The 22,309-nt window shown below is 33.6% G+C and overlaps 1 protein-coding gene across 2 annotated transcripts in view; it reads left to right on the plus strand.

The window, feature by feature from the left end:
* HCN1 (hyperpolarization activated cyclic nucleotide gated potassium channel 1) overlaps positions 1 to 22,309 on the plus strand; it is a 348,705-nt gene that overhangs the window by 20,628 nt on the left and 305,768 nt on the right. For both annotated transcript variants that reach the window (XM_081054014.1, XM_081054015.1), the window contains exon 2: positions 21,344 to 21,767. In XM_081054014.1, coding sequence (XP_080910140.1) covers positions 21,344 to 21,767 — 424 coding nt within the window. The remainder of the gene's footprint in view (positions 1 to 21,343; positions 21,768 to 22,309) is intronic.

The following is a 22,309-nucleotide window of genomic DNA, read 5'->3' on the forward strand; positions in this document are numbered from 1 at the left end:
ATAAAAACATTACGCTGTGTCCTCACCCACCCTATTCACCGGATCTGGCACCGTGTGACTTGTGGCTCTTCCCCAAAGTCAAGACGACCAGGACATTGAGGCAGCCATGAGAGCACAACTAAAGACACTCACGGAAGAGGACTTCCAGAACTGCTTCAGAAAGTGGCAAGAATGATGGGATACATGTGTCCAAAGTGAGAGAGGGTCTTTTGAGGGGAATTAATGGCAACGTGTCTTTTACTGTAATAATTTCTTTTTTTATTTAGACATTCACCATATTGTTTGATCAAAACTCATATGTCTTTGATCTCATTTTGGTTTTGTTGCCTCCCCTACCGTTTATCTGAGTGGCCTGAAAGCCTTATTCCAAAATATGCTCAAACATATCTTACTCCAAACATGCTAAAATTTTTCTTCTGACTTCCTCATAGAAAAATATAAATCAAAATATATATTTAATAGTGCAATTACGGTTTTATTTTATTTTAATGTAACTTCTAATGTATCTTATTGCTGAATAAACTATATAGGTGTATATAAATATTATATATATGTATATCTTTATATGTGTGTGTGTGTTTGGGGGAAAGTTTTACTTGTATTATGCTTTATGTAATGATAAGATACATTTTAAAAATCTGATTGTTTTCCTGCAGATTTCATAGACAATCTGACTAATACTGATGACGACAAAACAGATCACACTGGGAAAGCTAAGTGATAAAGTACATATAAAATTTGAAGTAAAGTGATACCTTAAACAAATCAGGGAATGAAGCTTGTGTGTATAAAGTCTAGCCATGTTAAAATATTCACACATACACATGCACACACCCCCTTTATAAAATCATGTGAAGATGGGAAGCATACACATGACTGCAGAGGAGAGCTCCCTGTTGGTCCTGACCCAGTTAATGACCAGCAGGGCTTAGTCTAGGCAAAGTTGTGAAGTCTGAATAATTTATAGTTTGCCCACCAGCCTTTTTCTACAGAATTTTCCCTTTTCACTCTTGAACCTGTTTCCCATCAAAACAGGAAAGCATCTGACAGCAACCATTATTAATGGCGTTCAGACTGAAGTAAATACACACTGAAGTGACTTTATCCTATTTTTGTACTTATGTTCTCATATCAACTAGTAGAAAAGAAATTGTTCACAAGGGAAAGAAGTAAGCAAATTACTTGGATACAGGTAGGTTGTAGGAGCTGTACAGAGAGACCCTTAAGTCGTATTAGGCTTATGTGGCTCTTCCTGAAGGTAAAGCTGATTTAATACTTTAGGATGATCCAGGGAAAGGTCAAAAGGTACAATTAAGTATAACATATGAGGCTGAGGTTGAGAAACATAAATCTGTACTGCTATCCTTGGTATGGTTGTATGATTTTCCTCTAACAGTTCAGTACCCCTGTGTATACAGAGAGTTCAGATTGCAGCCTAGACCCATACTTGGGTTTGGCTGCTGGATGTGTTTGCCTGAAGGATCACTAGTGACTTAGTGGGCTAAAGAATGAGTGCTCTAGGGGATCCACCATGAGATTCAATAGGCTTGGGAAAGGAATAGTCAAAATAGGTTTGAATGAATGGATAATAGACATAATGTGACTAGCAAATAGAGGGAGAGAGAGGACTTGGCTGGCCTAAGATATCTTAAGGGACAAAAGTGATTTCATGCCACACCTGAATCAGGAGAAAAGCTAGTGTCAGACTCAATATCAGAGGGGTGCTGCAAATTGTCTGGAAGTATGTCTTTCCCCAGATATAGCTTATAAAATTCAGAGTAGTTGTGAGAGTACTGGTTCCGGAAAGATTATCTAATCATATTTTCCAGGAAATTATATTGCCACTGATTTATGTTTTCCAAGTAGTAATAATTGTTTGGGAAATTTAGAGTTGTGTGCCACCTGCGTACAACATATAGTAAATGCCTTTTATAACCACACATCTCTTACTGAAAATGAATTCATTCTGTACTTTCTTTTTTTAACTCCCACAAATATTTTCAGTTGCACTCTAAAATATATTAAGATTCATTTAGTTTTCATGATATTGAAAAATCTTGTAAATTTGTGATATCGTTTCCTGATTTATATGTAATGACTGAAATACACTTAAAATAATGTTACATTCTAAGAGGTGGAAGAGGACACAAAAGTTAAATTATACCTCACGAAAATGCATTGCTATTAGTCCTGGTAATAAGTCACAAAATATTCTCTGTTTCATTTTTTTACCAAACTTTGTTAGAGTTCATATAGTAAGCTTAACATAAAATCATTAACTTATATCTTAAATCATGTCGATAGAAGTTATTCAATGAAGAAGTATATTCTTTGTAGAATGTGAGGTTCCCTCTTTTTATCCATTGTTATTTTATTGAGCAGTTTTAATAATTGACTTCTCAGAGAGTTCTGTGACACTTAAAAATTGTAGATCTCTAAATTCTCATAAAATAGTTTTAAACGATTAAATTCCACCTGGAAATATTCTTAAATTTTTTGGTATTTATCTCAAAAGCTAATTTGCATAATTCAGAACAAGCAGCTTATTTTTAAGCAAATTGTGTATATGTGTAGACTACCAGTCAATGAAAATTAGCATTTTGATAGTAAGATTGAAAACATAACTATCTTATGGAAAGCTTAGTGCTATACCTAAAGGTTTTTATTTATTATTTAAATATCTTAGTTTATTATTTCATCAAAGAGAAAAACATTATTATGCCTTAAACATTAAAAGAAAAAAATCACTTAAAATGTGAAAATAAATAATGGAAAATTAGTTGGGGGACTATAAATGCTCAAATTTGAAGTTGTGAGTAATGAAATAAGAGTTAGCACTAGAATGATTCTGCTGTGTCTTTCCTGTGATAGAGAGCATAAGGCCAAGTTTATGATGGTTGCCTAGGGGTCTGTTTTAGAATGTTTTATCAGTTGATTGTAGCTATAGAAAACTTGATTTGACGACAAACACATTTCTCTATCACCTCTCACCCCCCACTTGTGATGTTGATATAAGCAAAGAATTGTACTAGATAAAGCTACTAATGACTAGTGATGCTTGTGTGGCATTTGAAAAGATAACCTAAAGAGCTCCAAATGGCCAAAGATGGAGCAAATTGAACAACTAAATAAATCAAGTAGTATTGGATTATAACTCAAAGTATAAAATAAGTATCCTTGAATCCATACTGATGTAAATAAATGACTGAATCAATCAATAATAAATGGAGAAGAGACAAATCTTCCTGTCAAAGAATTCTAAAAATTTAAGCTACTCAACACACAGGGAAGTGCACTGTAACTCCCCACTCCTTAACTGTGGGCTGTCAGTAGAGACATCTTTCAAAGAAAGAGTGAACATAGGAATAACTTTAGGGTTGAGAAGCCTGACCAACGCTACTATACCTAGATGATCAAGGTTAATATTAGGTACTATTGCTAGTTATGAACTCTTGACATATGTGGTGTCTACCTCTGTGGTTTTCCTCCCTAGATTCCATAACACCTGTCTAATCACAAGGAAAACATCAGACAAATAAGATAAATTTTGAGGGATATTTTATAAAATACCTGACTCATACTCTCCCAAAATGTCAAAGTCATCAAAATCAAGAATAGTCTGAGAAACTGTTACAACCAAGAAGAGCTGAGACATGACAACTAAATGATAATGTGGTATCCTGAATAGGATCCTGGAACAGAAAAAGGACATTAGGTAAAAGGAGGGTCATCTGAATAATGTATGGACTTCAGGTAATAGTAATAATGTCAATATTGGTTCATTACTTATGACTTATGTAAGATGTAAACATAGGGGAAACTGGTTCCCTTTTAGTCCAGGGAAACTGGACTAAAGAGAACTCTGTACTATCTTTGTAATTTTCTGTAAAGTAAAAATTTTTCTAAACCAAAGTTTGTTAAAAACAAACAAACCGTCTTTTAGCAACTGGAGACTCAGAGACCATAGCAAAAACCATAAGCCTCTTCAATGAAATAATCTGATCTTTTGCATAAAATTTTTGTTTATTTTTTTTCATGACACCACTTGTATTTTTGAATTATTTAATATGGCAAATTTCTGTTCCAAACAATTAGACCTAAGCAGGTACTTTGAAGCAACACACATCTCTTTTCTCTAGTCAAGATGTTTTAAGTCCCTAACCAGTTTTTATTACTTGATGCAATTCAATTTTTTTGTTCCAATTTGGATTGATAATATATTTACTATGTCTGTGAATGTGCACTAGTGATGACACCTGTGAATACTAGCAATACACTTAAAGTAGAGCAGTGTCCTTGGAAAACACACTAGGACTAGTCAGGCTCATTGAGGTCTAAGGAAGATTTTGAGATCATTCTGGCTTTTAAAGTGCACAATCATGATGATAATAACATTTAAAATTCTGCAGATGAGTATAAAATAACTTACATCATTTTTGTACAAATACTAATAACTAAGGTAGCCTGTGTCTGTGCACAGTAGATATGTGGCTTGATAGGATACTCACATTTATTTAAAGGCACAAACCTAGTGATCCACAGTTTTATGGCTCTTTATGACTGGGCAAGTGCATTCCAGTAGTTAAATCATTTTATATCAATAGATGCAGTATTGAAAAGTCATATATTCCATAACAGTTTATCTCTTTCTCTCCCCCCTCCCATTTCCCTATGACATTTTTGAAATTCAGGATAGAAAGCAATTTAAAATGTAGGCTCTAACTAAAGTATTTTAATACTCACTTGGCAAATACATCTTTCTTATGTGTATTATACATTTTAAACCAGCTAAGAAAAGAAACTATTATGTCCTAAGTCTGATTCAGTAACTTTGCAAAAAAAAAAGAAAAAAGACAATCCTTGAATGTTACAATAGTCGGTTCTTGCCCACCTCTAACTCATTTGTATCAGTGGTAACTCATAACAGCAGCCACGCCAGTCTCATAAAGACAGAGTCTTAATATTTATCGTGTATAGTGGAAGATTTCGTTCAAAGTTTTACTGTTGAAGGTGAACATATTGAATTGACTAATTATATGACAACTGGAATTGTTCTACCTTCATGAATTTTTTCTATGTTTTAGTCATTGAAATTATTCAATATAAAAGTATTGAGTTATAGAAAGCCATGTACTAGATGGTGAAATAGGCAAAAGAAGAGTTAGACTCATAGACACAGACAATAATTTAGTGGTTACCAGAGGGTAAGGGGGTGGGGGATGGGTGATGAGGGTAAAGGGGATCAAATATATGGTGATGGAAGGAGAACTGACTCTGGGTGGTGAACACACAATGGGATTTATAGACGATGTAATACAGAATTGTACACCTGAAATCTATGTAAATTTACTAACAATTGTCACCCCAATAAAATTAATTAAAAAAAAAAAAAAAAAGAAGAGTTAGACTTAAATCTGGCTCTCAAGGACCTTAAAGTCTAATGGAGGTAGGAGTGTTGAAGGATGAAACATTTTCATAGGTACTGTACTAATCATATATGATTATCCATAATGTCAGATAATCTAATGTATATTAGATATGAAGTTCCAAAAGTGTTAATGGAGGGAGGTGGCACTTAAACTGCATTCTGATGAGAAGTGGGATTTGGGTGGTGGAGATAGAGAAGAACGAACAGGAGTTTCAAACACCTGGATACAGCACTAGTGATAAGAGAACAGAGGGAAAGGGTAGTAAGATATATTAAGGAAGGTGCATGAAAAATAAATTTGTTTTCTCTAAAATAACTGAGGATTGGGTGGATTTGATTGAGAATGCATTAATTGATGCTTAAATACATGTATTGCCACTTTCCAAGGAATTAAAGCACTTGGTATTATATTAAAAATAGTTTGATTATGTGACTTCAAATAGTGTCATTAAGTTCCTTGTATTGGCCACATATATCAGTTATGATTGTGAAGTAAGTGAGATTTAGGAATATTAGAATCTATTTTGTCATGTGCTGTTTGCTTAGTATTTTTCAATAAAAAATGATTTTAGAGGAGATCTCTTTATTATGGGTAAATACATTGTAATTTACTGCATTGTAGAATTGTGCGAGTGAATGTGTTGCTCATATCCCTTGGGAAAGCATGCATTAAAAGGAGGATTTAATCATTTTCTGGGGAAATAAAATGACACATTTTCCCCAGTAGATAAATCCTCAGGTAATGGAGCTTATGTTTGATGTACATCAAACTTTAGTGAAATTAATGTTTGCTAGTTACAACATAGTAAATGGAGGCTTCCTTGGATTTTAAAACTGTATTTCCCCGAAAATGAGACCTAGCTGGACAATCAGCCCTAATGTGTCGTTTGGAGCAAAAATTAATATAAGACCAGGTCTTATTTTGCTATAAGACTAGGTCTTTATAATATAACATAATATAATATAATATAATATAATATAATATAATATAATATAATATAATATAATATAATATAATATAATATAATATATACCAGGTCTTATATTAACTTTTGCTCCAAAAGACACATTAGAACTGATTGTCTGGCTAGGTCTTATTTTGGGGGAAAACGGTAGAATAGGGGCCTGACAGTTTAACAAACTTACACTGCTAAAATGCATGGTCCACAATTATAATTTAAAGGAAAATAATTTCCTGTTAGCAGCCTGCATCTTGAGGACTAATGCTTACATCCCTAAGGAAAATGCATCACTATGTTTCTAAGCTTCTTTGGGAGCAACATTTTAAAGAAGCCCAGGGCCTACGCTAGGAATTAAAATTCTCTCCTAGTTTCCATGATGTAACTCAAAAAATACGTGGAATGTGTTGGATTTAGAATGTATCAGTTAGGTTTTCTTGAGGCATAAGAACAGTTCCAATAAGTATAATTTGAAGATTCAGGGTGTTTTTTTTAATTTTTTTATTTTTTTTATTTTTTTACTCTGTGTTCCTAAATTTGCCTTTCCTACTTTTTCTTCAGTTTGTGTGGACTGAATGTATCACATTTACGGTGTGATTCAAAGAAATTTTCCCCACTTTGGTTTCTGTCCCATTTTCCCTCCTTATCTACAATTATATTCCCATGTTTTTGCTCTTCATATTATTTTTATTAATAGTCTCCATGCAATTAGCTTTAAAATATGATCAGATTTCTCTTAGTCTTGAAAAGTAGGAAACAAATATACACTTCTCCTTATCCTAATCAGAGGGAGATGGGCAACACTACAAAGTTATCTAAATAAGTAAAATAATAAACTGCTTGTAATTTGTTCTTCATACTACTGTACGATCATTGCTTGTGTAACGGTAACCTATCTACATAATCAATTCACCATTGTATTTCTCAAATCTTGAACATCATTTTTTATACTCATTTCTTACTTTTACCTGTGCTTTTCTAGCCCTGAACTTTCTGCTCTCTATTGTTAACCTTTGTTATTTTATTTTACCTATACTTACTACTCATCATCTCATAATTCTTAAACCAACACCTCCACTCCTGACCCCCAGTCATCCTACTCTTTAGACCCATTTTTGTTTTCAACTGAAAACACATTTTCACCTGTGTGTTCTTCCCGCCTCTTCAAAATGAGCATGTCCAAAAGTGAATCAAATCTTACCATAAAACCAGATATTCCTAATTACTCATTTCTGTACCTGGCATCATCTTTACACCTTTATTCTATATTCTCAGATTGGGAATCTTAAATCATCTTCCCTTTCCACCCTTCCTTCCATTTGTGCACTAGATATTGTCCCAAAGTAGCACTTTTTCCCTCTTTCTCCTTTATTTCCACTGTCTCCAACCAAGTCTGACCCTCCATCATTCTTATAACTCCATACTATCCTATACCATAACCTTCTTCTAACTGAACTCACTTTCCATTTAATTTATCATTTATGTTGTTTTCACAGCAATTTTCCAAAAGAAAAAAAATCATATTTCATTACGACACTCAGTTATTCAAGCTTTTCCAAACCTTCCTATTGTATTTCATATTTACTCCAAAATATTTTTGGCTACCTTTAAGGCTACTTTTAAATTCCTTTGTAATGGAATTCCATTGTACCTATCCCCTTCTATTTCCAACTTCTACTTCTCTCCAGAATTTACTCTTTTGCTCTGCGAGGGTTGATTTCTGCCCAGCCTCTCAAATACTTCCACACTTTTTCACATATTGGCATATTTTATTCCTTTTGCCCCTTTCATTTGCTTGTCCAAATCCTACCTGTCAGATCTAGCTTCATCAGCCTCTCTGTCTTCTAGGCAGTTGTGTTCCAATTTTTACCTTCAACTGAATTTTCAGGAAATCATCATAAAACTCAGTAGTAATTATTGGCTGGTTTAGGAAAATTAACCAGCTGCTACCGTGTTTCCCCGAAAATAAGACCTAGCCAGACAATCGGTTCTAATGTGTTTTTTGGAGCAAAAATTAATATAAGACCCAGCATTATATTATATTATATTATATTATATTATATTATATTATATTATATTATACATGGCCTTATAGTAGAATAAGACTGGGTCTTACATTAATTTTTGCTCCAAAACATGCATTAGGCTAGCTCTTATTTTCGGGGAAACATGGTAAGATCAATTAGCTCGTCTTTCACACTTATTTTATCACTCTTTTTACTTCTATGCAGCTGATTCTTAAACTGACATCACTGCTTATGACCCTCTTTTGGGTGTAGTACTATGTCATACACATAAAGATGAATTTAGTCTTTATGCACATTTTATGTGAAAACAACATTAAAGCTTTGAGAAAATTTACATAATCAATATGCACATTTTCAAGATTTGGCTGATACAGTAGCTATTGATGTGTTCGTGTGGTATCACATGTGAGAAATTATATTTGAAGGTCAAATATTCTCATCCATACTTTTTAATAATTGAATTAATTTAAGTCAGGCTTGTACAGTTTGAGCACAAGTTTTTCAGCGAAAACATCAATTCTAGATAACTCTTGGGGGTGGGCAGAAAACCAAACCAATCTCTATTCACCTTGATGTAGTCTATATTCTAATTGAGTCATTTGATTTTTTTCAAGGCCTGCATGCTAATCGATTCATTTAATAATGCATCAATACCTGGATATGTTTAGAGCACCTGTTATCTACCAGGAATAAGTCAGACAGTGAAGCTTCAGTCTCTTGTTTCTACTCTCTCTGGGCTTTTCCTAATCCATTTCTTCCCTCATTTGAAATGCTCTCTTTAGCCCTAGCATCATCTTCATTTTATCAAAATCCCTGGACCAAAGCTCATAGACACAGACAATAGTTTGTTTAGTGGTTACCAGAGGGTAAGAAAGAAGGAGGGTGGTAGAAGAGGGAAAAGGGGGTCAAATATATGGTGATGGAAAGAACTGACTCTGGGTGGCGAACACACAATGCAACACATGTGTGATGTATTACAGAATTATACTGAAACGTATGTAATTTTACTAACCAATGTCACCCCGATAATTTTAATAAAAATTAAAAAAAAAAACTTCAGAACATTGTCCTTTTTAAAATTGGATTATTTGTCTTTTCATAGGATAGTTCTATTTTGATAGCTGCATAACATTTTGGAGATACACCAATGAATTATTACAATATATGATGTTAAAAAAAAAATTCCCTGGATCAGGTAAACGTCACTTCTCTGCAGCTTCCCTCCAGTCTCCTGAACGAACAACTAGTTTCCCTCTCCCGAATTTCTAAAGTGCTTTGTTTATGTTCTATTGTCATCCAAATTGATCATGTTGTACCTTGTATTTTCATGATTTTAATACACCTTACTTATACTTATCATGATGTCTTGCAAAATATAAAACATCAAAAATGTTTTTGAATTGGACTGTAATTTCATTGTAGTAGAAAATATGCCACGACCAGTACTAGCTTTAGGTGTGTTATTCAAGCATAGCATTTCACACTGATCAATAGAATTGTGTGATGACTTCTCTTTCCTTGGCTTAGGTTATTGAAATCTAGCCTAATGACAGACTTACGCAAATATGTATTTCTTCTTGAAGTGAATCTTATGAAATATTCAGTTTTCATTTTAGAAAAGCTAAACTATCGCTTTGCCAAGCCACTATCTCCTTCCCTCAGAGATTTCAATTTCAGCCTCATTTCCTGGTTCATATTCTTGTTGCCCAAGAGTGGACTTGGCTCATGACCATCACTTTGGCTCTTTCCTCCTTTCTGTCTGTAATGTCTCCCTTGGAGGACTCATGTTTCCCATTGTTTCGGTTTTCAAATCTACACAAAGACTCCTAACGTTGTTTTCCCAAGCCCTGGCATCTCTTCTAAGTTCTAGAATATTAGAGTTCCAACTGTAGCCTCTGATGTGAATGTGAAACATCTTAAACCCATTATCTCCAAAGTGACTTTATAATCTTCCCCCCATCTGCTCTCAAAACTTTCACATTTTGAGTTTCTAGTTTCTCTGCTATAAGACACAACAGCTTTATTTGACTCTTTTAAGTTCCTTCTCAAAACTAGATAACCCTACATCTTACCTAGAGTTCCCTCTTATCATGTTTCCCTGAAAATAAGATCTAGCTGGACTATCAGCTCTAATACATCTTTTGGAGCAAAAATTAATATAAAGACCTGGTCTTATTTTACTGTAAGACTTGGTCTTATATAAGACCAGGTATTATATAATATAACATAACATGACATGACATAACATAACATATTATAATACAATAATACCAGATATAATAATATAATATAATATAATATAATATAATATAATATAATACCGGGTCTTATATTAATTTTTGCTCCAAAAGATGCATTAGAGCTGATGATCCGGCTAGGTCTTATTTTCGGAGAAACACAGTACAAGGTACTTTATTGTCTCTTCTTCTCTGCCTTCCTCAAGTTAGTTTTCAATTAAATTTATTAAAATTGCTTCATTCGGTCAGTTTCTTGCTCCAATACACAAATAACACCTACAAAATAAAGCTCTTAGATTTGAGAAGATTGCTGGAGCTTTTCTAGGCTCATGTTCTGCAAGGAAAAGATAGAGACCCAGAGAGAGATTTTCTGATGAGTGTAAGGTCTAGATGATACTGAGTATCAGAAGTTCAGCCCTTCTGCATCTAATGCAGTCTACTTTCCCCTATATCACACTGATTATTCTTAAGTAGCTTTTTTTCCCCCCCTAACACCAAGAAATTTGTTTTGGTCAATAAGAAAGACAAATAAGACTGAAAACACGTTAACAGCAGACCATTATTTTGGCTTAAATGCATAACTATTATTTTTCTATAAAATCGTTTTAAAGGAAAGCAATTAAGTTGGAAAATATTAAACAAAATGCCAGCATTATGCTTATTAAATAAGAGTCCTGTTACTCAAAAAAATGCTCGATTGTCTGCTAATTCCCATAACAGTTGCAATTTAATAAATGGATTATCATCTAGGTTAAATGATGAATCTACCATCTAAGATGTTTATGCATTATCAGTGGTAAATATTTGGAGTAGAGACAGAGATAAATATATAATTTTGCATTTGTAACTATCTATTTTGATAAGTAATGCTAATTAACTTCCATCAAGTCACTCCTCTGCATATAAGGAAAATTGTGCTTATGCCTATGGCATAAAAAATGTTTGTGTGTAAAAGTAAAAATAAATACAAATCAAAATAAATATAATGCATGACGTTAGAAAGGAAAGGTCCCTGGGTTAGTTACTAGAAAGCGTAGCTTCAAGTCTTAGATACCACCCACTGACTAGCTAAGTAATGTTGGCTAAGTCACATACTATTTTGTTTCAGATTTCTCATGGAAACAAAGGACTAATAAAACATTTTTGTATGTCTCACAGAACTGTTGGGAAAATACAATGAAAATGACTACTGTGAAAATACTGTATAAAAACACTTGTTTTATATAGATTGGGAAATAGCTATTGTCAGACAAACTCCTATAGCATCATAGTAGCTTGACAACCAAGTTGAAAGGTAACAAAATAGAGCTGTAAAGTCGTTTCACCTTCCTAGTATTGTATTTATTTCTAGAATTTCATCAAATTATACTTCAGAGTATCTTAGAATGTTTGGGTTGATAACTTGGAGAACATTTAATTTTGATCCTAGGTATGATTTTCTTCCAGTGCACATTTTATAATTTAATGTGATTTAAATTTGTCAACAGCATCAATCTCTGCCAATATTTTTCCAGAGCCCACAGTATGTTTGACATTGTACTAATATACACAATGTCTCATCTCATTATTTTTCTTGGAATTTTTTTGAAAACCTAATAGTTTTCAATGTGAAAGAGTTTCTTATTCTGTAATAATACTTTTATTTCTTTTAATGTCTGACAATTTTTACTCAAAGGAGGAGTAGTATGCGTATATGAAAAATGGGTACAAAATAGTTTTCCCTTGAATGTCTGTTTGGCAGAAAGCAATATGAGAATGGCACTTTCCACCCACCAGGACGAGCTTGGGTCTCTGGACTGATTGTAGGCCAAACAATCCTTGGGCTCTGACATCAAGACAAATTACTAGGTAACCCCAGTGCCATGACATTTGGAAAACATCCCTCTAAGTGTGACCACGGCACCCTCTGAGGCTCATTTCTTGAAAGCCATTGGCATTTGTACGACCATCTATTATAGGTTTTTTTGGGTCCTACTCCATCTTCTTACTATGCTGGTTAAACTAAGTCCCTGTTTACTTTTAAGAATGTGTGGAATGTGCTTGAATTTTCTTCAGTTTTAATCTGCACAAGTTTTATGTATTCAGGTTTTTAAGTCTCTCCTCACAATTAGGCATTCCATTTGTTTAATCATCTCCCGCACCCCCACCTTTTCTTTTCTGACCATCTTCCAGCTTGTCCATATTTTCATAAAATATTCAAGTGACAGATACTTGTAGACTGAGATCATAATACAGGTCCTTTATTTTTTAAAGCCCCGAGTATTCATGCATTTATTTATTTAATAGATATTTAGAGAGTTCACTCTAGTAGCAGGTACTGTACTCAACAATGGGGACATAACGGGAAGCAGAAATAGATGTGGTCCCTGACTGTAGTACATTCACAGTAGTTGGAGAAATAGACCTTAAAAATTGTCCATGTACATTTAAAATACAAAACCTTTTTGTGTGTGTGTATGAAGGAAAAGCCAGATACTTAAGGACTCTATGACTGGGGGACTTGGCCAAGTCTGGAGGTCATTTCTTCATTCAGTCAATGAATGCTTCCATGTGCATGTGATTGTAGGTTTTTTTGAACTGCAATAGAAGAATAAGACATGGTCACCGCCCTTCCTAAAATAACTAGGGATGGCTTGTGAGAATTATGCCCACCTAAATGTTTTTTGCAGTCTTGTATGAATTATGAATAAGTATCTTTAGGACATGTTGACACTGTTTATTGACCAAAAATTAAAACTCTAGGCAAAAGCAGTGTGCTGGCGATGGAAATAGTTTTACTTCAAATCTTCCTTACTCCCTTTCCCACACTGCTAATTTGCCACCCCCGTGATCCACTCAAAAAGATATTTTGGAGATGCCACTGCTTGCACCTGTATTAGGCTTAATATATTCTAAGTTCCGTGTGCCACATGGGTCCTGAGGAAAAAGAGCAGTGGCTATCAGTTAGAGACCTTGGGATTGTGCTAAAGGAGTTGCTTGTCCACTTGAGGATGGGGAAGATTAAAGAAGAGGAGAATGGCGTGAAATATATTCCAAGAACTTTCAAGGAGCAATTGTGCAGAAGAATTTAAGAAAAAGATGTGTGCAGGAGATGTAATTCGATTTGCCTGTCTAAAGCTCCGTGATCAGGTTGAGGATTAGTGAGAGAAAAGGTCAGAGAGATTGGGTAGAAATGTAAATTAAGACCTTTACATCAATTTTAAATCGCCAACAGTTTTGGCATGATTTAATTCTCAAACATATTCTATAAGTTTATATTTCTTTTTTAATCTTTTATGTTATTATATAACACCACATGGGATGTGGAATGATGACTTTTGCGTTAGTAATCCCAAAACACAACAAAATAATTATTTCAACAATTGCTGTCTTTGACACGTACTTAAGATCAGTTCTTGAGTCCTTACATTTTTTAAAATGATCTCTCTGGTACTAAGTGTGAGATTTATTCACAAGCTTTTTGTTCTTGTTATTTGCTTTCTTAGATGTTGAAGAAACCACAGTGTGTCCCTTACCCGAAGGTAGAAGCTATATCTTTAAAAAATGAACCGAAGTGTACAAGTCACAAAATCACCTTTTAGAATTTAGTAAATTTATAATTAGTTTTAAAATGTCTTATAAGCCACTGGGCTTATTACCTTTTATAAATTAAGGAGCTTTACTTTTATGAAAAATCTATGTCATCATAAAGATAGAATACTGTAGCACAGACCTACTTAATCCTCATGGAGTTCTGTTTCATTTTGTTTTTTTTTTTTTTTTTTATTAAAGCTGTAAACTTATGGAAATATATTTAATGCATGACAATTAGAGGTAAACAGATTTTTTTTTTTTTTTGATTCAGTGGAATGAAAGTTCTGGACTTCATCTGAAGTAAATGTGAGTGATATAATGAAAGTACCCTTGAATAACATAACATCTTCCTTCTTGTTGTCTAAAGCTAGAAAGTTAAAATAGTTTTAAAGTATACTTCATAATTCTACCATAAAGGAGAAATAAAAAAGGCTTGTACCTGTTTAATTTCCAAGGCATCCAAAAGAACAAATGCTCATATATATTAAAATCTTGTAATAAGCCCTCATTAACATAAATGTGATTAGTTTGAAATTTGATCATTGGGAAATTGGCAGTATGCATACTGTTTGCTAGACAATTTAGGTATAAAGAAGATTGGCATACGATTTGGCTAGGGATAAGCACAACAGTAGTATTTACAGACATTGTTTATTAAGTAATCTTTATCAAATTACGTTTCATTTTGCAAGCCATAGGAAAGGCTGGTGAATATAACTAGCAAGTGATTTACTAGGGCAGGTAGAAACAGAAAAATGAGTAAGCAGAATAATTATATAATAAGGACTTCATAGAGGATGATGGCAATGGAACACATATAAAAAGCTGAATATAAAAGCTATTGTATTAGAAGGAATATAAGACTGGGCAAATGATCAAATACCAGAACTGGGCTGATGGAGTCAGGGATAATTTTTATCCCAGCTTAGTGGCTGGCTGGAAGCCAAAAAAAAAAAAAAAAAAAAGAAAAAAAAGAAAAGCAGCTATGCTATAATAAACAGAAATAAAAATACCAGGAGACTTATTTTGAGGTTGTAAGGTTAATTGGTTTGGATTTCAGCCTGTTGAGATGGCTGTTCCATTGGGGCATCCAGAGGTCACTAACTATGCAGGATGTCATTGGAAATTCATAACTCCATCTCAGAGGTTAAGACCAGTGATAGAGCTGAGAACCGTTTATGTAAACATTTTAGTTAAGCTTATGGGGGTTGATGAGACCAAAGAAAGTGAAAAGAGGAATGGAAACTTGGGTGAGATGGTCATATAGAATGTCTACTTTAATGGCGGAAAAAGAGGAGTCAGGTAATGGTTGAGGAAAATAAATTTCCGCTAATGTATAAATATGAGTGAGGAAACTACAAAATTGCAGAATAATAGAAACCAAAGATTCGGGAGAGTTTCCAGTAGGATGAGTAAATAGTCAAAGTTATATGTCACAAACAAGAATATATGGCCCATTAATGTTGGCAGTTGGAAGATTAAAACACAATGAAAAAGTGCAGTTATAAAGGAAGGGGGAAGAGAAAAACATGTTTACTTTTGCCAGCAAGATCTTAATACCTTAATATTGATTAAATTGCTATCTAATTAGCTCATTTTAATAAATAAGATTAACTATAACATAATGTACCTCTACCCATCTCATGTTCTTACTGGGTAAATTGTTGTTTATAGGAAAGTATCTAAATGTCTTCAAATATGGTTTAACCCAGTTTTATCCACAAGCTAGGCTAAACTTTCCTACAATTGAAATCTTAGCAAGGTTTTACCCTATTACAAAAGCTAGCTTATTTTCACTTCAAATTGCATATATTTGTCTATAGTTCCTGGTATCTTCACTCCCTACCCTCCATAGACAATGAATTTGTCCTTGAGAGATATCAAAGCATTGGATCAAACAACAGAGCTGACCAAGAAAACTACCTACCTTTCAAAGCTTAGGAAAGGGATGTGTCCTACAAAATATCAACGCTAGTGTGAATATTCTGTATGTAAATAGTGAGGTTTATGACATGAGGAAGGATATCTCAGAGCCATCTGATCAAAGGTCAGGTATGAGCTGCTGAGACTTGGTTGGGTGAATGTCAGTGATAATACTCCCATTAGGAGGAGGACATAGGATTTAAAAGAAGGCACATCATGTTATTTTCAAGAGCTAGGAGCCTCATCACGGGGCTATTAATTGGACTTCTGAAAATGGAATCCATTTTAAATAATATGTGAAACTTTATTATATTGCAAGGACTCTGTGTTTTTTAATAAGAAGTAAACCCAAGTAGACATTATTTATTTATTTAGATTGATAAATAAGTTGGCTTACAAACCTACAAGTATGCTCAATGTATGATTGATATCTAAAAATGTAATGTTTAAGAGTGAGTCTTAAGTGTCAGTAATGGGACAGGTTTGTCACCTCATTTGGCTTCAACCATCGGTAACACAGTGGCCACGTATAAATCTGGTACATTTCAGGGGTTTAACCAGAAGTCTTTTCCTCCATTCCATTTGACGACAAATATTTATTTCATCCGAGGGGGCGGGGGGAATGGAACCTTTTAGTCAATATTTAGAGTGAAGAATTCAAAGGAAAGCACCTCCAGTCGTGAAATACTGAAATTGTTTAAATTTCTTTAAGGCTGTCGGTTAGAGGTGTCTGATATCAGCTTATTTCAACTAGGGCAGATATCATACGAGGGCAAGGGAGCCTGAGAGACAGTGGGGAATTCTTGTTAGGGAAGGGGGGATTTGTCTTTATTTACCACAAGCCTTAGAGGGATGCAAGTGGGTAGGAAGAAAGAAGCATGACTAAATTTTGAATTCTTCATGTTTTAATATCAGGGACTAATCTTTTTAATGCCACTTTTTTTCCTTCTAAAAACTTAACAGGGAGAAAAACGATTCTTCACATAAAAGTAATTTGTCTATGAAAATTATTTAATTAGTAAGTGATCATAGTTATCAGTGATATAGTAATTTAATTGAAATATGATTTTATTTTGCCGATGCACTTTCAGTATAACAAAGTAAAACTGATTACCTTGCTTATTATTCTGCTGTAATTGTGAGATCTATATCTTTACCAATGAGTGCTCTGGGCTTTGCTGGTTTTACAGAGAAACTTTCTACACAACAGCTCCTATATGCTGCACTTTGCCTGCTACGGTTTGCATGTTTAATCCTCTTGCAGAGAAAAGCAGTAGAAGAAAGATGAGGTCGGGGTGGTGGTGGATGGGGGAGGGGGGTTCACGGTGTGAGGGATGTAAAAATAAAATAAAATAAAATAAAACAAAAAAAATAAATAAAAATAAAAATAAACCTATTTTATTAAGTGTTTTAATCATAAAAAAAAAAAAAAAGATGTCGTTTATGGCAGTTAAATGCCTTGCCCAAAACCAAAGAACTAGTGAAACTAGGATTTGAACCCTAGCCTGCCTTCAAAATCCAGTCCAGATCTTTCACAAATACTCTTTCTAGAGCAGAAAGAAAAGAACATGCCAAACCGGGTGTCAAATCCAGAACTGTTTTGTTTGCAGGCTTTCTAACCTAAGAATATGTTCTTAATCTCTTCATTTCCTATTTAATTTATTCTGTCATAAAAATCCTCAATTAGAACAAATTTGGTGTTATATAAAAGATAAATTAAGAAACTATAAATTAAGAAGACTATCTCTTTGTCTTATTATAAAGGATTTCTTTAAATATCCCCACTAAAGTGTATGTTTCCATTAAAAATTCAATTCATTTATCTCTTTAGCATCAGCTATTTTAGATACTGTTTACGTTACTGCAGAAGTTGAACAGAAGATGAGATATAATTTTGAACTTGAATGAACTTAAATCCAGTAATGATGGAGGAAATAAAGACAAATAATTAGTGACAAAAACAAAAATAAAATAAGAAGCATACTGAAAATATATGTTGCTCTGAGAGTTGTAAAAAAAAAACCAAACTAAGAAACTCATTGTTATGATAGGACTTGAAGGATAAGTGGAATGCTAATAGGAAAAAGGGTAGGTAGAATGAAAATAACTGTATCTCCTGTATGTTCTTCCTAGGTGTGCATGGCAAGGTAAGAACAAGTATTCTCTTGCTTGAGATCTGAGGAGCTTGCTGTAAAGCATTAAAGAAGGGACTTGTTTTTACTTAATGGAGAGAGTTATTGATGGTTTTTGACTGGGCAAGTTACATGTTAGATAGGTTACTCTGGGACTGATATGTGGAATTCATCAGGTACACAGGCAGGAGACTCCTGAGATATTCTAAGCAAGAAGTAACTCTGGCTGGACTAGAAAGAGAATGATGGGAATAGAAGGAAGGAATAGATTACAAAGGCAATTCTGAAATAAAGTGTATAAGACATAGAAATTGAGTTAAGGAAAAGGCAGAGCCCAAGTGTCCAAGAGAAATTTTCAGAGCAAAGAGTCAAGCAGAGAAACTTGTGGGCAGGTAGGCAAAATAATCTCATGAGGTCTGTTTTCAGGGAACATCTGCATTGTTTAAAAAACAGAAGTTACATCATACTTCTGTATTTTCCTTGGCTGGGTAAGGAATGAATCTATGTGTATGTTAACTAAAGTTTTCAATCATGCAATGTCTGTAACCAGATCTGTGTTTATGTCTGTAAGATAGAGTCAATAATACTTTAAAAGGAAATTATAAGGTTTAATGAAGATTCATATTGATATTGATATGTGTAATGGCTTCAGACCATATTAAATAACAGTCATAAAAAGCTGTGGTGTGATAAACCAATAATAAAGAATAGATGGCACTTTATCCTTTTCATTGCTATTGACTAAGATAGCATATGATTTTTTTCTTAAAAATAGTTTCTAAATGATAGAAAACCAAAGATTTCTGTAAAAGTATTTTTCAGTGGGCTCTTGGGTACTTTTCATAAAAGTGGATTTCTTTTGGTAAGTAAGGAAAGGTAAAGGAATACTAAATAGGCCACCAGCATTGTGTCCATAGTGTGTTATATGCTACCGTGTTTCCCTGAAAATAAGACCTAGCCAGATCATCAGCTCTAATGCGTGTTTTGGAGCAAAAATTAAGACCCGGTCTTTAATAATATATATTATATTATATTGTATTATATTATATTATATTATATTATATTAATTATATAATTATATTATAAGACCCGGTCTTATATAATTAATATAACATAATATAATATAATATAATACTGGGTCTTACATTAATTTTTGCTCTAAAAGACACGTTAAAGCTGATGGTCCGGCGAGGTCTTAGTTTCAGGGAAACACGGTAGGAACTGTGATTTGCATATATTATTTCATTTAATCTGTAAATCCCTACACATTTGGTTCTAAAACAATCTTCATTTTACAGATGAGAAAATTTAGTATTAGAGAATTTAAGTAACTTGTCTCCAAATTAAACAGCTGGTAAGAATTTCTGGTTGAAGAGAGCTGCAGTGGGAATCATAAAGGGCAAATGGATGAATCTAGGTATTAGACCCCAAACCATCTTGGTGATTGATTGAATATGAGACTGAGTAGATTTAGGGCTAGGAGTTATCTAGGATGTCTCCAAGGTTTCTGGCTTGCATAGCATTGTTCCAGTCCCTGACTTTGGGAACATATGAGAAATATATATGGGAGGCAAGATGATGAGTTTGAACCTGGGCATGTTCTTTGACAAGAATGAGATATGCAAGGGGACAAGTTTAGTAGACTACTGATTATGAGAATTAGGAGGCTTAAAGACAGGAATGGGGGCAGCTGGTTAGCTCAGTTGGTTAGAGTGCAGTGCTCTTAAACAACAAGGTTGCTGGTTCCATTTCCACATGGGCCACTGTGAGCTGCGCCCTCCACAACTAGATTGAAACAACTACTTGACTGGGAGCTGGTTGGTCCTGGAAAAACACACTTAAATAAATAAAAGATAAAAACATAATTAAAAAGATTGACCTATACTGTACTCGTTAAAAAAAAAGACAGGAATGGACTGGAGATAAAGCTTTTGGAGTCTTCAATTACGAATTAATCATCAAAGACATGGATGAGTGTATAATATTGCCCAAAGAGCATGTCTGGAATAGCAGATAAAAGGGCTATGCGTGAGACTCAGGAGGAGGGCAGTCTTGAAGGGAAGGGCAGAGAGAGGAGCCCACAGAAGAGACTGATAGGAGTATTCAGAAAATTGTAATTCCTCAGGGCACACACAATTTAATTTTAGAGTTCAATGATGTCACTTTTTTGTGAAACAGCTATTAAAATATTGCATCTCCTCTATATACTCCCCTTAGTGTATTTAATGGCACATTTTGCATATTTCTATTAAGAGTGAAGAAAAAAAAATATTTCATTGAAATTGCCAATGCATGATGTATGATTGACATGGCTATTTGTATATTTCTCCATAAATGTATAGATGACTTTTTTTAGAAAGACTGGTGAAATCTTCAAAATTGCAAATATTTGTCTTTTATATAATCCTGGGGGTGGGTGGAGACAAGGGGAGAGAGTATCTTTTGTAGTTCTTCTATTACTACTTTTATCCCAGGGAACATTCATAATTAGGGATGATAGTAACTTTGAAAGGTTTATGCAAATGTTCACTTTACCAAAATGTAACCCGAATAGTCTAAGTAGGAAAATTGATGAAAAATAAAAATATCTTGGTTAACAGAAATTTCTGTCATAAAAGTTTATGTTATTTATGAAAAAGAACTGCCAAAAGGGGACACACATAACTAGGATGAAGTAACCTGTGTGTTTCCAGACTACTTCATTATCATAGAGTTGTATTAGCGAATTTATTTTTTCATTTTTGTAAGTATATACTGTCACAAGTCTAAATAGTCTATTACCTAGTCTGTTAACTGCAGAGTCAATAGACTTTGAAAGAATACAAATGGATCATTTTTTAAAATCCTATAATCACAATACTTTGCTTTAGGGATATATTAATTTTACTTAAATTTAATTTTGTAGCCATTGAAGGAGTTACCTTATTTATAAAACTAACACTTTGTTCTTTTACTCTTTTATTTAACCATAAATCAGTAATACTTTTTATGGAGGAGGGAGCAAATTGTCTGGTTATTGTCTGTATCTTAAAATCTGACATATATTTTTTTAAATTTGTTGTAGGTTTTATTGGGATTTAATAATGCTTATAATGATGGTTGGAAATCTGGTCATCATACCAGTGGGAATCACATTCTTTACAGAACAAACAACAACACCATGGATTATCTTCAATGTGGCATCAGATACAGTTTTCCTTTTGGACCTGATCATGAATTTCAGGACTGGGACTGTCAATGAAGACAGTTCTGAAATCATCCTGGACCCTAAAGTGATCAAGATGAATTATTTAAAAAGCTGGTTTGTGGTTGACTTCATCTCGTCAATCCCAGTGGATTATATCTTTCTCATTGTAGAAAAAGGAATGGACTCAGAAGTTTACAAGACAGCCAGGGCACTTCGCATCGTGAGGTTTACAAAAATTCTCAGTCTCTTGCGTTTATTACGACTTTCAAGGTTAATAAGATACATACACCAGTGGGAAGAGGTAAGACATATCTTTTACTTTTTTAAAGTCTTTATGTCTTGATACTGTTAACTATAATTTTTAAAATGAACAACTGTGTTATGTATAATGAGTTTTATGAAACTCAAGGAGAAACCTTGGATTAAAAAAATTTTTTTTGGTACATACGATATATTTGTATTTTTAATAAATATGATCAAATACTAAATTGAAATCAATTGAAAAAGTTAGTGATTGTAAAACAGTTGTTTTACATCATTTCAGTCTTTTTTATTCCTAACAAATCCACTTTAATCAAAAAATGTTTACCCTAACTGATGCAAGCCCTCCTCCATCATGGGCGGTTGATTTTTGCCTACCGTGATTCCCCGAAAATAAGACCTAGCCAGACAATCAGCTCTAATGCGTCTTTTGGAACAAAAAAAAATAATGTAAGACCTGATATTATATTATATTATACACGATATTATATTATATTACATTATATTATATTATATTATATTATATTATATTATATTATATTACATTACATTATATTATATTATATTAATTATACCTGGTCT

This window comes from Rhinolophus hipposideros (assembly GCF_964194185.1).
Source record: "Rhinolophus hipposideros genome assembly, chromosome: 7".
NCBI lineage: Eukaryota > Metazoa > Chordata > Mammalia > Chiroptera > Rhinolophidae > Rhinolophus > Rhinolophus hipposideros.